Source organism: Cardiocondyla obscurior, linkage group LG07 (assembly GCF_019399895.1).
Source record: "Cardiocondyla obscurior isolate alpha-2009 linkage group LG07, Cobs3.1, whole genome shotgun sequence".
Taxonomy (NCBI): domain Eukaryota; kingdom Metazoa; phylum Arthropoda; class Insecta; order Hymenoptera; family Formicidae; genus Cardiocondyla; species Cardiocondyla obscurior.
In genome coordinates, this window is record NC_091870.1 from 2,517,500 (window position 1) to 2,535,595 (window position 18,096).

An 18,096-nucleotide genomic window follows, 5' to 3' on the forward strand; every position below is an offset into this window, starting at 1 on the left:
GCTTCAATCTCGGGGCGCCGTGTAAACACGGCCATAGATTCCTTTTATCTCTCGGCAAAGGGGCTCCTATTTTTCTTTCTTCCCGTATCGAACGACTTTCCACGGTGTGCGCGCCCTCAGACTTCGCTTACCCTCCGGCCGGGCATCCAGTTCTTTGAGAAAGAGAAGGAAAGAAAGGCGAGCGCGCGTGGCGCGCGGGCATATACGCCGGGTATACCGAAACATTTTCCCAGATCATCCGCGTGATGATCGTAAACATTCAGCGTGACGCAGGGAAGGAATACACGCTTTCATAAACGCACCCGCCCGCGTAGGACAAAGAAAGTAGCGCGGATGACAAATAAAGCCGCCCGTTTCCGCGCGAATAGCGCCGAGAATAGACGTAACCCGATCGGTGAGAAAATTAGAACGCCGGCTGTGATAAATTCATCGGACATCGAGACAATAATTGGAGAAATATATAGGCGCTCGCGTATCGCATCAGGTATCCGATTCTAAATATGATTAAGCTTTATTTGGACAATACAAAATATATTCTCCAAGTTACAGCGTCGAACAAGAGCGACGTACGAAAATACCAAACCGGACTTATTAATGTCCGCTTTTATTCTTTTTAAAAGACGTCGGGATTATAGATTAAGCCAGCCAAAGTTAGCCCGCGACAAATATGCGTTTGCTGAACGTAAATGCAGAGAACGAATTATCTAATTACTCAGGTGGGTTTTTTTTTTTTTGGACGGAAGGAGGGGGGTAAAGTTAACACCCTTTTTACCCACGACAACTTGCTCGGGAAAGGAAGGAAATTTTAATCGCGACTCGCTAGCTTAATGCAGATACTTTGCGCTCGGACGTCTCCAAGTGCTGCTGCAGGCAGTTTTAAGGGCGGGATCTCCCTCAGGAAAGTAAATTAACTAATGGAAATGCAATCCCAGCGATCTCCGGCTGCGCGCATCCTTTTCCGCGCTTCTGCTAGGTGGTGTATCTAGTTATCAAGTCTTTCGCCCGTACTCCACCTCATCCTGTTTGGTACTCTCAATGTAGCCTCTAATTTTTGAGGAGGACGCTCTGCGCGCGAGCGAGCGAAAAGAGGAAAAAGCGCGAATCCCTCGGCGGATTCACGGTATTTACGTACGCCAGAGAAGAGAAGCCTCTCCTTTGGAAAAGACTCGTCTCGGTTTTCGCACTATGATCTTCTTTCGCTCTTCCCTTGCGTTCGCGCGAAGTGAAAATAATGCGACGCATTATCTTGCGATATCAAAGAGCCTCGTGTGATTTTTATCAGGAGCAAACGATAGTATCGATCGGCGTAAAACTAGGTTGAATGCGCGAACGAGCGGATAAATACAAGCGAGAGGAGAGCGCGCGAGTTATCGCTTGTTTCTCTATTGGAAATCAGCCCCGTGGTAATCCGTTAAAATGATGCGGGTTAAAATACCGTACATCGACCCGCAAACGTATTTAGAGACTATGACGATAATAATATCCCCCGAATTATTTATAAATGAAGTATTTGGCTTCATAGGATTATTCAGATTGATGTGAAATGTATAGATATTTTTATGAGATTCATCACGCATCGATCGCGGTATAAATACGCTGCAGCAAATCTCCAACGTATGCATCGAAAATTTTCGTTGTACTCGTAGTGAAAGCCGGTCGGCGCTGCCCATCACGCATTCGGCACGAAAACATTCAAATTTCGTTACCACAATCAATTATTTCATATTACATAAATCTACTCTGTTGGCAAAACAAAAAATCGTATCGAGTAAATTTGGCAGAAATATGAATTCGCAATTGTAAAGTAAAATAGTCAGGGGATTTTTTTTTTTTTTTTTTATGTGAAATACATTTTGATATTGCAACAGAAATTAAATCACTTTAAGTTAATAGAGATAAAAATTAATGCGTTATTATAGCGAAATAATCATTACATTTAGCAAAATTATTTTAAATTTCCGAATTATTTTAAAATTAATATATTTATTTCGTATTTTTCGGGCAATAAAGGATATTAAATTTTATATCGCGATAGCGTAAAATATTACATCATTAATCTTTATTTAGAAAAATACTCAATAGTTTAAATTGAATAAACAAAATTGCGAAATTAACATTACTCGTAACGTAAATGACACAGTGCGAAACGCGAAGAGCGAAAAGGGTAATACAATATTATCACATACGTCTACATATACACAATTGTTACAATTCCTAGAGATAACGAGCATTAATTACTAATTTATCACGTTATTGCGAATTAAATAGTTAAAGTCTGTTAGACAAACCGTTGCCGAGCAAAGTTTTACAATAAAGGCGAAACTATTTGTGTAGCAAACGCAGTAGGATAAATATATGCTTGTAAAAATTAAAAATAAAAAAAAAATAAAAAAGTAAAAAAAAAGCACGCGGCGAGTTAACGGTACGCGGTAATGTAATGACGGAAGCAAATACTATCCATATATATTGTTAATCGATATTAACACATCTGACGCGCGGAAGGGGACACGTCCGGAGTGTAATATAGGTACTCTCTTGGCAAATAAAGTGGCTACAATTAATCGACACGCACTTGGCGCGAAATGGATTTCCACTCGATAATTTATCATTCGTCATAGTTATATCGAGCGCAATTTTGTAGAGCCGGCCTGTGGCAATGGATTCGATATCGTTGTTGCGCCTCGGCGCCGAGGTGGTGATTAATACCCGACTGATTGTATACCGCGAAACTTCCTGTGTAATCACCGGTAAAAAGGAAGTGCGTTAAACGCTCTCGGTGGATCGACACTTGCCAAAAATCAACGAGTAAACATCGCGTCGCGGCGGTAACCAATTTAAGCGATTTAAATAGAGCGAGCGCGGCGGGCAGTACGTGTGGATGCATACCTGTGTGCACATCAACCTGCGACAGGACTCAATTATACTTTAATGACTGACGGAACAGACGGGTAGGCGAATACGGTTTGCCGCAGAATAACATGTAATAATATTTGATGATGGTGGAACAAAATGTCACTGCATAAATACGGGGTCATGCGCCGGCAATACTTTAACGTTCATTTATTTATAGCCTCGAAAATATCCTCGGCAACAATTCGATCTGGCGCGTCCACGTCGCTTCTGACGCACCGACTTATTTTCCAGTCATTATCGCTAAATAAACTGGCGTAAATGCAAATTACTCATTATTATTAAAAAAAAAAAAAAAAAAATAGATTGTAACATGGATATACAAATCGATTCATTTACATTTTATAAGTTTGCTTAAAAGTTTCGTAATTAAAAGCAGATAATTAGAAGGTTAAAAAAAAAAATTAAATAAAATAAAGAACTTCCGTATTGACGAACGTATATACGGACTTTAAAGTGCGTTTCGCAATGGAGACTTGGAAAATAAAATAAATTTTAGGGATTTGTTTGATCCCCATCGCGAACTTCCAAGATTAATTCTTTCAACATTCAACTTTCCAACGTAAAATATCTCGATAAGTAACTCCCGAACTAGGTCCCTATCAAAGTAAACTCCCTTTGAAATTACCTGGAAATAAAGTTTCGTTACTCTTGTAGCTTGATTCACCAAGTCTTTTACTATATAATTATGCCGCCGTTTAAATTTCCACTGGAGAAAAAAAAAGAAAAGGAAAAAAAAACTGTTCTCGATAATTCTTCGTTGAGAAATACGTTTCCATTGTACGAGCGAGCCTTTTCTCGTGTATTTTCCTCCACAAGTGGCACAACAATTGCATTTATATCACCGTCAGCGTGTTAGCTCTCGTTATCTAATCGCGCGCAAATTGGGCCGCGGTGCGAAAGGACCAAAGCAAGGGCCATTTTGCGATTCGGGTAATCCGGAATTAACCGATTTCGTTGAGCGCGCCCGACTCGATGATAGAGCATACCGGTGAATGAGCGCGACCGAAAACGAGGCAGCGGGTTAGGCGGGCTCTGCCGACCGCAAATAATGTGACGGCAATTAATTGAGATAGCGCGAAGCCCGATTACGAGAACGGGGTGTATACGGGGTGTTCCAGAATCCCTGACCCTAATTTTAATGACAGATTCTTGCGATCGGTTACACTTTGAACTCAAATAGGATTTCGTCTCCCAGAACTTTAATTTAAGTTGTAATTAAATCTTAATATCGAGCACTAAATCACGATTAATATCGGCTCGCGTTTTCGAATTTTGTTAATAAAAGGGGCTGCAAAGTTATATATTAAAAAAAAGGAAAAAAAAAAAATCAATTACTGGAATTTGGTATTATCGAGCACCATATGCATGTGTCGGTTGTCGGTGCCAGTGAGCTATTACGATTATTCGAACGGCCATTGCTGCGCCGATGCGACGCGTGTACGCGACGCTCGTTCCGCACTATTTATGCAAATTCGCGGCTGCCCCTAATTGAGTCCCATCTGCTGACGAGCAATAAAGAGCGGCGTTTTGCGCGGTTTCGTTCGTTCCCGTTAAACACGGCGCGTACTCGGCCGGAGAGCTTGCCGCGCGAAATGCGTTTAAATACATATCTTTCTCACCGACAACAGGGCGACCGTTGTTGCGAGCATTATCGGCCTCTGTCGATTTCACGGTAATACCCTAATTTCGCGTACGCTTTTTAAGTTACTTTTCCATTCGGCTAACGTATATACCCGGCCCGAATGGGGACGTGGGCAGGGCTTTATGTATTGTACAGATGCGGCTGACCACAAATTTTAAACACACGACTGCGGCGGCGATTTATCGTCCGTCCGTTCGCGCGCTTGCAAACGCCGGGGCTAGTCGCTAGAAATGAATGTTGTCCCCTCTGTAATAGCATGTCGCGCCAAGTGTCGATACTTGATAATGTAATACGCGTGTTTATGCAGTCGCGCACGCGTACGCGATAAACGCCATCGTGTCGCTCAATTCACCGATGCTTTCGTATAATTTGTTCATCGCGCTCGTAACTTCAAACGTATTGTTTGATATTGTAATTTTTTATTTATTTTTTTTTTTTTTTTTCCCTCCCCCTCTGTCCCTCGCTCGCCGGGATTATCCGGCATTAGCGGCACGAGACTTCGCCATTATTTTAAATTCTCACGCGTGAATTCGGGGAAAAGCCGCAAATTGAATAGCGCGTCGCGCGATTCAAATGTGCATCGCCACCCTCGCGAAATCGAGGGATTTCACACGTTATATAATCGCGTTGCATAATCGCGGGAACGTCGGGCGAAGGAAATGCATCAATTTCCGTCGCTTGTCGTCGTACCGGTCGTCTCGGGAGGAACTAGTGTCAACCAACGTTACGGAATTCTTATAGCTGCCTCTTCCATGATGTACCACCTGCTATTCTCACTATTTTTTCCCTCCCCTATACAACGAACGACCTATATTATCGTGACAACGGACACCTGCATACTTTTTTTTTTTTTATGACGGTTACGTCGATGAGAAATTGTAACTGAAAACTATAACTATAAGACTTTTAGTAGCATTTTTATTTACCTACGTACATTATGAAACGGAAAATCTATAACAAAAATATAATTAATGCACGTATATAAATTTGTTTTTCTTTTTATTATTATTTAAACGGCAAGTTTTTATTTTTTTTATTATTTTTTTGCATTATTTTAAAATGCAGTCACTCCGAAAATATCTCTCGTTTCAACGTGATGTATAAATTGGCGAGCTGCTAGCCGGAAGAACGGTTTGAACTTCTCCTAAAGAAAACACAAGCGTGATGGTAAATCGGTCTGTAGGCGGCAACGAGAAAACTTTTAAGCGAACACTTTAAACTGTCCTAACGGTGAGATCAAAGACGGCAAAAATATCGGAATCCACAAATACCACGGCCGCGGGCAACGTTATACTATATACAAGGACCCCGTATTAGAGTTGCATTATTATTATTCAGCGCGTATATATTTTTTTCACATTTTAAAACTACGTCAAAAGCGCTAAGGGGATGTAATTAAGTATAAACCTTTATCCCGCTGGCTTATTACCCCTGAAAGCGCAATTATATACTCCTTGCTTTCCGCTTCTTTATACGTTCTGCGGCCGCTCGGATTCTATATACAACAAAAACACCTGCGCACATAAGAATAAATATCGTTTTTTGTTCTTTCTTTCTTTGCCGAACGCCGCAATGCGGTTCTTCGCGCACTTTCTCGGCTGCACCGTGTCCATGTTCGGTGCACACAGCACCGTAAAGAAATAGAAATTTACGGACCGTTCCCGTGTATGGAGCGTGAGGGTACGTAACACGCGTGTCGTGCTTGTACACGTATATTTTGAGCGACAACGGAACGGAATGAAGAAGGCGAGATATAAAGATTTTTTTTTTGTACTACAGCTTTTATGATATGCCGCTGCTTGGTTTATATGTTCGCGATAAGGATATTTGAAGAAAAAAAAGAAAAAAAAATCTGTCGAGTTAGCATTTAGCGATTGCATAAAATCACAAAACGATTGCTTTACGACGGCAGGAAAATCGTATCTTCCGCGTGTTTAGTTGAAAAAGGCCCATGATGTAGACGCAATTAAGCCGATCTAAATGCGACCTCGCGAGACCCTCACCTGCCACAGACGAGCGCCACTTTGGCGCATCTTTTCCGATCGTTTCTCAATTTACTGTACCTTGAATTGCAAATCGAGTGGCGCGCGCGTTCGCCCGAGGCAACGGATAGTCGATCCTCTTTTTCTTTCGGTGAATTACGTTCCGCTGCAATTCTACGCTGCCTGCATTTAGGATAACTCCGTTACTCCGCGCGGTCCGTCGCGGCCCCCCCCGTCGTATTTTCACTAAGAAAGAAATGAACGAGCGAACTATTCCTCGGGGATTTTCCCACCCCGCGATAAATAAGTCCGGGCATCTCCGGACGATCCTCTAATTTTGTTAATCCATCCGAGCGGGGACATTGTTTAAACAAACGCGCGGCGATCGGCGGCAATTTCGGTTGCGCGCGACCCTTAAATTTACGAGGGACACTCGGGGCTTAAAACCGAAACGTAATAAAGGTAGCGTGATACTCGGCAGTTGTCCGATTTCAAACGAGGAAGCGACGTCGGCCAACTGTTCGACCGCGTCGGTCGCTAGCCAATCATCCCGCTAAATAGAAGTAACTTTTACGTAGTCTTGCTTGAAAGAGAATACAATTTAATAAACATCTTTATACCTTTTTCTTTCCTTTTTTTTTTCTTTTTTAATATAATATCGCAAGGGCTCGTAATTAAATTGCAGGAGAAGGATGTTACAAGATGTCGAGATTAAAGTTATTTCTATTCTAGCAGGAGGTGCGCCATTGTAATTGCACGAATCGGCGCGATATGCTTCTCATGCACGAATCGCGCTGCTCGGAAAGTTTCTTGAAAATTGAACGAAGTTACTTTCGAGGTGCTAGAACCGGGGTTATGACTCCCTCCGACTTATCTTCGTTCTACGTGAACATATTGCGAAATAATCCGGTTGATACGAAAAACATGTGCAATCCGTCTCGTAATTTATGAATAATTCTCGCAATTGGATTATCGCGCGTATTCCCGCGTAACGCGCCAAGTGGGAACGCGTGATTCGAATATCAGGGTACGGCATGGCGCACGACGTGCACGATTGTTTTCCACTCAGGAGCAGAAAATGGTCTTACGCTTAATGTATCTAGCCGTGGGCAATGAAGCGTGGGATCGCCAATAACGACATCGGTGTACAATTATGACGAGCAATCCGTGAGTTTATCGAGTTTCAAAGTGCACGGGCGAATTAACCGCTTGGATTGGTCTGGTTGGCAAGGACCCCTAAACTTGGTTCGCTACGTGGAAACTTGAATAACTTATGATCGAAGCATTGCCAGTAACACGCAATTGTATTTAGTGATCCGCGACGCAGGCCGGGAAAGCCGATTATCAATTTTACGCGCGGGGCCGATTATTTTCATTTTCGTTATTTCTTTCTCCGCCATTTTTATATGGATATGAAAAAAATTTCTTTTTTCTTTTATTTCCGCCGAGTAAATACGTTCAATTTCTCATATTCTTTTTTTTTTATTGTTTATTTATTTTTTTTTTTTTTAACGGCGCCGCAATAGACTTTGCAGCGCATATTGCCTTTGACCGCTTCCGAGGAATTTTTCTGTGTTCCACGATGAATCGAAGACGGATATCCCGATATGCGCGTATTGATTCGCCTATTGCGAGTGTAGACCAATAACCGGTTTTCCATGTATCCGAGTAAATAGGAAGGTTATATGCGCCCATGGAGAAAGCCCAGGCACATTGCAAGATATTGTCCGCTCGTCTGTTTATTGGACTGACTGATACGTCGCCTGTCGGCCCGTGTTATGTCGTCCATTTGATGCGTGTGTTGCACACTGTTTAACATTGCATGTAAACGTCGCTGCTACGGCCTGTTACGTGGATTTAATCAAGCAAGTTAAGCTAACTACCCTTTGCATTACTGCACTTTGAAAGTAACCGGGAATGTGCGTTCAAATATTTTTTTTTTTTTTCTACCCAAACAAAATCACAAAAAGGAGAAATAAAAGAAAAAAGAAAAAAATTATTTCTAATTGCGCATGTTGCGAGCAAATTACGTACAAACGCAGTTATGTTTTTTTTCCCTCTCTATATATTTTTGATTTCGTAAATTCGCAAAGTTCCGTTGAACGAGTCGGAGAAATGTCCGTTTTATGGAACGAGCTTTTCCATGCGAAATTCCGGCATTTCTATCTTTCGAAGCGCGCGGCGCAATCTTGGCGTTCATCTTATTCTTGCGGTAAAGCGGTATCGGGCGCTTCATATATCGATAGGCAAGCAGGCAGAAATTATCAGTTTCCTGTCGAATGAAGCGACTCGAGCGCGTTTGTCCCGCTCGCAATCGCGATAGACGATCGGGGGGAATACGAACTTCATCTCGTGCGCGTGACACAAAGACGGTCTGCGGTGCACGCGGCCTGCCATTGTATCGTCATCGGCACCACCTATTTTCGCTGCCACTTCGTTCGGTCGGTGTGAAAGGCAGTGTCAACGACAGACATCGACAGGCGAGATCCCGATCGAGCGGAAATAACGGCCGTAGAATCAGCGACCTTTCCGGGAGGGACTCTTTCATCGTGTTCTTCTTTCATTTATCCTCCTTTCGTAGCTTTCTCCCGAGTTATTTCTTCGACAGGCTACGACAGGGGGAGGGCCACCGGTGCTCCCGATTTAAATCGCGAACATCAACTATAACGACAATAGATAAATTATGCAGGCCGTTCGATTTTAAATTAGATAAATTGGTATTCTTTCTGTGAGGCTGGAGGTACACAAGAGAATGAGATTCCTGGCGCTGACAGCTCAATGGGCTGGTTGAACACTTCGCATCGGGAAAAAGAAAAGCGATAAGGAAATATTTATCGATAAAAAAAAAAAATTAATAAATAAATATAAAACTCTTGCTACGAAATAATTGAATCGATAAAAAGCACTGGGCGCGTCATTAATTTTTTTTTTTTCTTTTAAGAACTTATTTTATAATTGCACATCAAGTCGGGGCTGTATAGTGTTACAAAATTGAATGTGCTGATTGCAAATCTAGTAAAAGATACACGAGTCTTTATTATTATATTGCATGCACGCCCTGCTCATAGTCGCGGGCATTCACGGTAACGCATGTAACATACAAGTTGCTTGGCTCCTGTGTTAATGGAATGCCTTTGTCTTTTCGCCTGCGCCTGGCACAGGATTTACTTCGCAAGGATTAAATCGCACGAACCGCGAATGTCCGTCTGTGAAGAGACCGAAACCTGGAAGGGGAGGGTAACAACGTAGTTCCTAGGGATCTCGCGGGGAAGGGGGTATTAAAAAAAAAAAGAAAAAAAAAAGGAAAAAAAGCGCGCGGTCTGGACAAAAAGCGGCGAGAAGGGGTTGGGAGGATTAAATTTTCAAACTGTGCAGCCTGGGAGCGCCGCGTATTGTGAGTGCCCCCCACGCGATCGTTGAATTAAAAACAATGGAAATGTTGAATTCTCGGTAGTACGGCTCTTGTTACGGCGTTTGTTTTCCATAGCAGAAAATAATAAAAAATGCATTAATCGAACGTTCGCAGCCGCCGGCAATGACACACCGACGTCGCCGGCGCGAAAGCGGGATCGGCTCGAATTATCGAACATCATTTCCACTTCGTGCTTCTCCCCACGGGTTTATATATATTAAAAAAAAAAAAAAGAAAAAAGAAAAAAAAATTAAATTAGCTATAGCTCCACGATAATATGTATATTAAATACGCGTGTGCGATATCTAATATCGTATACATAGTTTAAAACTTTACGAGCATGCGATTCCTTACTCGCCCCGAATGTTGTTTTAAAGAAAGAAAAATATGGCCGAGCGAATAGTTCGTGAAAAGCGAATAATGAAAGCGGATTCGTGTTTGATAACGATTACGCGACTGTAATTGCGCGGACGTGGGGAAAAGAATTTCGTCATAACTACGGTAAACATCTCTCTCCGGCGATAGAGGAGATCCGAGGGGATAAATCAACTGGAGGAAAGTTGGTTAATCTTCATCGAGAGCGGTAAAGACTTTACGGATTGTTTTCATACGAAACTTTCGAAAACGGCTTCGTAGACGTCTGCCAGACTTTACCGGAGGTAGATCTATCGTTATTACGAAATATTCCCACGTTCTTGCGAGCGTCCGGAGGTAACTTGATTACGATGGGAGCCTTACGAAGAATTCATACAATTTCTGGAATGCCGGAACTTGATCAATCATCTACCCACCGTGAAGGGGATGCACAATGATAATATTAATTTTCTCAAAATAAATTACGAATTACGTACTTGATCGTCGGCTAAGTATCGCGTCTACAAATCGAACTATTAATTGTTGTAAACATCGTACCGACGACGGCAGTAAAGCAGATTGAAATTTTACTTTCACTGAATTAATTTATCTAAATACGATTTCTGGTAAATATGTTAGCGACAGCAGTCACTCGATACATGCCTCTACAACGCGCTCTCAGAATGCCGCGCGTTTCGTGCTCCGTTTCTATCGTGTGTTCGTAATGTAATTAGGAAGTGCACAAACGGCAGAGAGCATAGCTGGACAGGACTCAAAGGAGCCTTTAACGTTTCATAAGTATGCGACTCTGGCCCAGGACTCTCTCTCTGTCTCTCTCTCATCTCTCGCATGTTCGAGTAGTCCTTTTTCCTAAGTTACTACCTTCAAGTGCGAGGTTACACTAGATCGTATAATTAGTATACACGAGCCCGTCGTACAAAAGCGGCTTGTATAACGAATACAATGACGTAAAGTCGTCGCTTCCGCAAACTCATTTTGCGCGATGTAGTTCCCGTAATGAACGTTTGGTCGGCAAGTTACGCTGAAATCTACGAATGCCGTTTATTAAAGTTCGCGAGTGGAAATAATCTGCGAACAAAAGTCCGGAAAAATATGTATCCCGGGATCCCGTAATAAAATGGCTTCGCTCGCTTTGTGCGACGCCGGCACCAAACTTGTTCGCAAGTCAATAGAAGCCCCTCCGGTACGAACGATATTGTCCCTTTCCGACCAGCACGGGCGAAGATCGCGCGCCGCGGCGTTCCCAATCGAAAGTCTAACGGCGTAGCGATCCGATATATCTGTATCTGTAATTCAAGACGCGCTATTTTTCGTACTTACAATTCGTCGGCACATCGGCTGACGGCTGATCATAAGAAATGACTCGCTTCCCGCGACGGACAGAAAATCAAACGCGTCGCCGCGCGATCTCTTTTTCTTCATCTTTCGAACCGAAGTTTCGACGTGATGCAAGAAGTACGGCGAAAGAAAATAGAAGAAAGACGTTCGATTTGAATGCGTCTAATCAAAGTTAAAGTAGAAATAGTGAGGAAACTATTCGGGCCGAATCTCACTTAAGATAGAGCGAAGTGCACTTTACCGCGAGAATCTGACACTTTCCTCCGTGAATACTTTTCCAGGATCTCAAATTATACCCGATAAGAGGCACTCGCGACTAATGAAAAAATTGCTTCCAGATTACGATCGTTTGAATCATGACGATTACCGTTTCCGCGATAATTTTCACCGCTCGCGGAATTGCACTTTCAAATTTCAATGCGGGGTAATCAAATTTGAAAATGAAACTTTTCCTGATAAGTAAATTAATATTATCGTATTATTCGCCGTAAATCCCGTGTCTCATTTGGATAATGAAAACGGACCATTTTATATAATCCTTCTTTTATTGCAGAATTAATTTCACATCCGAGTGGAAATTCATCTAGCGGCTAATTTTTCAGCTTGTAGTTAGATCGGGCGGATTAGAAATATTTTTTAATCAGTGGCTAACTCGATACTAACCATAATTGTGCAAAATTAAAAAAGTCAGGTTGTCATAAAAAAATAATAAAAAAAATAAATAAAAAATTGTCTAGTATCCGTTCAGTCCAGCGCGGGCCATGTAACGTCGAGCGTTACATTATACACGCATTTGGCTGGGGAGGAGGGGGAGTCATTAGACAAAGATTAGGCTCAATTTCCACTCGGGTAATAATGATCTTCCTCTTTTCGTATCTAATTATCTCCGACGACTCACGTTTTACGATGATCTCGATAACGGGAGCGGTTCGTTATTAATTGCCGCGAGTAGTCGCGTGAATCGCAATGAAATGTTCCAGTCTGTGCGACTGTGGTTCGCGGCCGCTTCACGGCGGTATCATTAAGAGCGTTTACGCGCTCGTAAAGACAGAAATGAAGTGACGGTGGGGGGAGAGCAGCGAGCATGACGGGGAATAAGGGGTAACAAGGAAGCATGGATATTGCAAATTTGTTTAACCGCATTACCAGAGAGAAAGCATTTATAGCCACGGGGAGCAAGCATGAATTGAGATACGAGGCGATGCTATCCAACCGCCGACGTCTATCTGGAGGACATAAAGCTTAACGCGTTAATAAAGGACGGTAGTGCCGAGTCGTTAACCTCTTCATGATTGGAAGATATTTGTAGTATTAGAAGCATCGCAGTTACTTAATATGAATGGAGTGCGTTACTTTAAATACACATTCCGTGTATTTTTAGAGATAATATATTTGTTAGGAAATTGCACGTTGCGTGTCTCATTTTCGTCGACGCTCTGGAACTGTAACGTACGAGTTTTTGCTTGACAGTTATTTTTCGATAGAACGAATATGGAGCAACTCAAGATAATAGTCCGTAATTCAGCGAATGAAAGAAACTTACCGCGATAATAAGAAAACTTAAAAAAGCGCGATCGTTGCGAATGTCGATTAGAAATGCTATCCGGTAAGTGTTCTTCAAGTATCGATATCGCGAAACTTTAGTTCAATAGGTAGGAACAAAAGACAATTTGAAGACTGGCGATGTAAAAAGCGATGATGAAGACGTTTTATGATCGCAACGTGAGCTTGAAAAATAATTTTTCAACGGAAGACTAAAGAGAAAGAGAGAGAAAGAGGGAGGGAAAAAAAAAAGAGGTAGAGAGAGAGCTGACACCCCGCCGCGCTATGCTTTAACGAGAAAAATACCTGCAGTCGTCGAGCAATTTCTATTTACAATGGTTAAACGAAATCTTGAAGAATGTAAGCGGCGAACTCGTAAATCGCACCGCGGAATCTATTGTGCTTTGACTTAGAAAAATAAACCCCGCTGCATCACCGTCGCGTATTCAACACACAGACACGCGACTGTATAACTCGGATGGAAAGCACGGGTAACGCGGTTTTGCATTCTCCATCACGCCTCGCGTATTTAGGCCACGATAAAAAAGCGTAACTTTGTTTTTTATTTTATTTTTTTTAATACAATGTGTTAAAAACCACCAATTAGTCGGGTTCTCCGCGGTGTTCTTTGAGGAACGTTAATAACGAATATCAGCAGGAAGTTGCGCTTGGAAAACAAGCGTACAAATACAATCACCGCAAAAGACATGGCGTGAAAGCCTCGGGTGGGACGGTAAGTGAATGTAAATACCAGCACGGCTTAAGCCGAGGATGTCTTTGGAAACGGAAATATTTGCGGATGGCTTGGTGCTACGAAAGTTCGGTATTCATTTAAATGGCGATACCCCCACAGTTTTCGAGTTTGTAATCAGCTTACTGATTTTCCTCGCCGCTAGCTTCGCGATATTAATTCCACATTATTTATTGCGAAATTGTATTATCAGATAATACCCTCGGAATTAATACCACGTACTAATATTAACTGTTACTAAGATACGTGGATTAAGAATCGATAATCCACACTTCACTTTAACTAAGAATTCTTGCAGCAGTTTTATATCTATTCTTTGTAAAAAAAAACTAAAAAAAGAAAGAAAGAGAAAAAAAAATACTAATTACCGCTTTGATAATTCATTAACGATAAGAGTAAGATATAAAAACTTTAATCCCTTTACAAAGAAAATACTTTTTTTCATAATTATCGCAGATAATGCTAATTCATATGTAAAGATAACGATAAAGTGCAGCAAAGTTAACGAAGACTGTTTAACAACGTTTTAGTATAATTTAACGGAGAGATAAAGTTTTCTCTGTTTCACGGCAGAAATTTATAAAGCTGTATATATATATATATATATATTTTTTTTTTGTTACTGAAAAAAAGAAACATAGTACTTCAATAACTTTATAAACATATAAGTGGTTTAAATTGCTTTTCGATTGTCGTATAAGCTCATTGATCCGATTACACGAGGTAAGTCGTGAAATTTATTGGTTATCGCTTCATGAAAAACCGATAGTTATCGATGTAAGAGAGTATTTTCTGCGATCGTCTCTGCACTTCTGCGCTAATTCTATATATAAAAATCGCGCAGAATAACACAATCGGATGATAGTGTCGGCGATAACGAAAAGAACTCCGGCAAGAACTAGCGAGCCAGGCTCGCGATGTTATTTATTAAACAAGCGATATTCGGTTAATAAAACGCGCGCGCGGTTAAACGGAGGAAAATTTTTACCAGCGTGAGTTTGAAATTTGTTGTAAATCTGCCGTAAACGAGCGCTTCCGGAGTTATCTGTCTCCCTTTCCGAATGATGAGTAATTACGTTACCATAAAGGAAAAGTACAATGCTCGCCGAAGGAGGCGATCCTCCTCGGGCAAGCAGGTGGTGTACAGTCGTTACTCTTTAGGATCATTTGTTCAACCGTTACGTTAAGGGTCAGGGCTAGAAATGATAAACGACCCGTTCTCTTACCTACCTTCTCGCCACCGAGCTTCGGCCCCGCGTGTTTCTCCTCCGAGGGGAATAAAACAGCCCCGGGTGAAAGAGGAAAGGAGAGAGAAAGAGAGAGAAAAAGAGAGAAATACGATCAGACCCTTCCGTCTTAATGTAGGCGAAATTTCGAGAGGCAACCTCTCGGCGGCGAGGGTTAAAGAGAAAATTCGCGACCTCGATCGTGATGATCGTGACGACGATGACGACGGCGCATCGTGACCGGGTAAAAAAATAAAAAAAAAACGCGCTAGGAAACACGCGAAGACGCGCCGCCCTCGGGACGATTTAAATCAATTCGCCGCACGCCGTGGTAGATAAATTCCCCGGCCTGACGTTTAAGCGATCGCGGAAAGTTTTTCGTAGCGAGCCCGTACGTGCGATATGGCCCGGTGTAAAAGTTTGCTCTTCAAACGATCCGGTTGGCAAACTTCTTTTCGCGCTCGTACTTACAGCGAGTATACCGGTGCATGATTAAATCAGGTACACCGGCATCGCGAATGATGTATGCGAATTGCTTGCGTTCCGCGCTGACGTACGTGCGTTCGATTATCGGCAAGTAATTACTAATGCAAACTCGGCCGGGGGGAGGGGAAGGGAGGGGTAAAGGGGGGAAGGGGGAGCGAACTTCTCGACACGTCGGCGCGTATCTCTTCGAATTTATCTCGCGGCGCGACGAGCGGCGCGGATGATAAAGGAGAGCGAAAAAGTTGAGGGCTGTCGTTATCGAATTTAAGTCCGCGCGGATAATTTTGCAGTAATGGAAAAGCCCTATCTCTGGAAGAAGAGGGGGCAGGGCTTAGCTCAACATCGGTATCAACCAATCCCAGGTGTTCAATTGGCGCCCCGCCAGAATTTAAGCTCGGCTTAAATTTCGCGCAGTTGCTACGTAACTAGGGCAGATTCAGATTAGAATTAACTAATTGTTGCGTACACCGTCGTAATTAGGCGGGATTCCCGCATGCTCCCCGCATACTAATATTTGATAGAAGCCCAGCCACGGGATATCGCGCCTACGAGGAAGTTAAACCTATTCCGCGACACGCAATCGTGACGTCTTGCCGCGCGGTGATAATCAGAAACGCGAACGGCACTCCGCTTTCCGGCATTTCGCGCGCGTCAGCTGGGCCGCGTACGGAATACGGGGACAACGTAAATTACTTACCGATTACATTTAAATGGACTAGATGACTCATGTGCGGCGTCGTGGAGACCTGGCACTCGTATATACCGCTGTCCCGATGCTGCGGATACTTTATTTGAAGCGTCCAGTCGTCCGAGTGGGCGTTGTGAATCGCTCGGAATCGCTGATCGTTCGTGTACGTGTAACGTCCAATTGTGAGCAAATGAACGTCCCTGTGCCGCACCCACGATACTTGTAACGTCATCTGCAAAGGAAAATGAGATGATTTAGAACGTAGGCGGATAGGAAAAAAAAATAATAAAAAAAGAAATAATAATACAGAGAAAAGCCCGACCCACGAGAATCACGAATCATTTTACGCTGGTTGAACTTAGTTCGCACCTGGAATCTTTTGTATGCTTGGTTAAGGGTTACCCATTGTACCGGGACATGTAATTAGTGGTTCGTTTGTGTTTGGCGTGCTGTTAATTAGCAAAATATCGGTCAGGATTTTCAATCACGCTCCCGGCCAAGAGTTTTCAACGCGTGCACGTAATCGAGACACGAATAAATCAACTTTTTAAAGCTATAAATCTAAAATAGTTTTGTAGAAAAATAAAAACCAGTAAAACGTATAATTTCGCGTGAGAAAAATTAACAAGTATTCGTTAAGAAAACAAAACTTTTATGTAAAAGAAAATTAATAAAAGCACGTATATCGGAATTAATGCATAAATAATACAATTTTTGTTTCCGTGTATTTTGAAGTTAAAGGGAAAAAAAATAAAAAAAATAAAAAAAGTAGCAAAAAGCGATCGTTTACCTCGAAAGCATAATTTATCACTTGCGCAAACCAACCGTGCCGTCTTTTGACAGATGTAACGCGCGTGTGCACGAGACAGCGTAAGCTGATACCGCTGTCGCGGTTTCCAATGGCACATGTAATAGAATAAATTACAAAGCGTGCGCGAGATCTAAATTCAGACTCGTGAGCGGGATATACGACGCCGCATCAGATACAACTTTCGAGCGTGCGCTCTGAGCGAGCGTTCCTTCCTCCTTGTATAGGGGAGGGAATTAATAGAGTCGCTTTGCATATCGTTGCGAAGTTAGCGTGCAAGATAAAACGCCTCGAGCTGCGATAATTGGACACTCGGACTCAGCGACGTGTAAATATTTGCATCCTTCGAGTAAGGTCGATACACATTACTCGACAGGTACAACGAGCACCGTTGCGCGCGGTAACGATTTAGATGCGTTTCAATATGATACCGTAGGTGCCCCAAAATGCGAGCCGTTCTGCGCGGAAATGCTCATTCCCGTCCGACATCACCGGACAAATTGAATGCCGCGGTATTAAAACTGAATTTTACGTCAAAGACTGAAAATTAATTAAGCTTTAATTAACAGCTAATGACGCGAACAAGTAAACATAGAGTACGTAACATAATACATAGGAAATTGAATTAATCGAGTTAAAATTAGGCGAGCCTGGCGTACTGGTTGTCCCAATAATAGTTTCGAACAGTCTTCAAAGTTTGTGACGTTAAACATTACGAGCACGAGATCGCCGCGGCGTAACGCGTGATAATGCTCATCCCCTTGCATTGTTTCGTGCATCCTTAAATTTTAATGCTCGCTTCAATTTCTGTTCTAAGTCCTTCATTAAGTGCGCCATCGCTTGTGTTCCGGAGGACCGATATACCTACCTACTATAACTATTCCTTCTCTTTCGGTCTATATATATATATATATATACATACATACATACATA

The 18,096-nt window shown here is 42.4% G+C and overlaps 1 protein-coding gene across 7 annotated transcripts in view; it reads right to left on the reverse strand.

The window, feature by feature from the left end:
* The window catches only part of LOC139104290 (neurotrimin), a 293,896-nt gene that overhangs the window by 64,493 nt on the left and 211,307 nt on the right, over positions 1-18,096 (reverse strand). For all 7 annotated transcript variants that reach the window (XM_070659688.1, XM_070659687.1, XM_070659690.1 and 4 more), the window contains one exon: positions 16,365-16,587. In XM_070659688.1, coding sequence (XP_070515789.1) covers positions 16,365-16,587 — 223 coding nt within the window. The remainder of the gene's footprint in view (positions 1-16,364; positions 16,588-18,096) is intronic.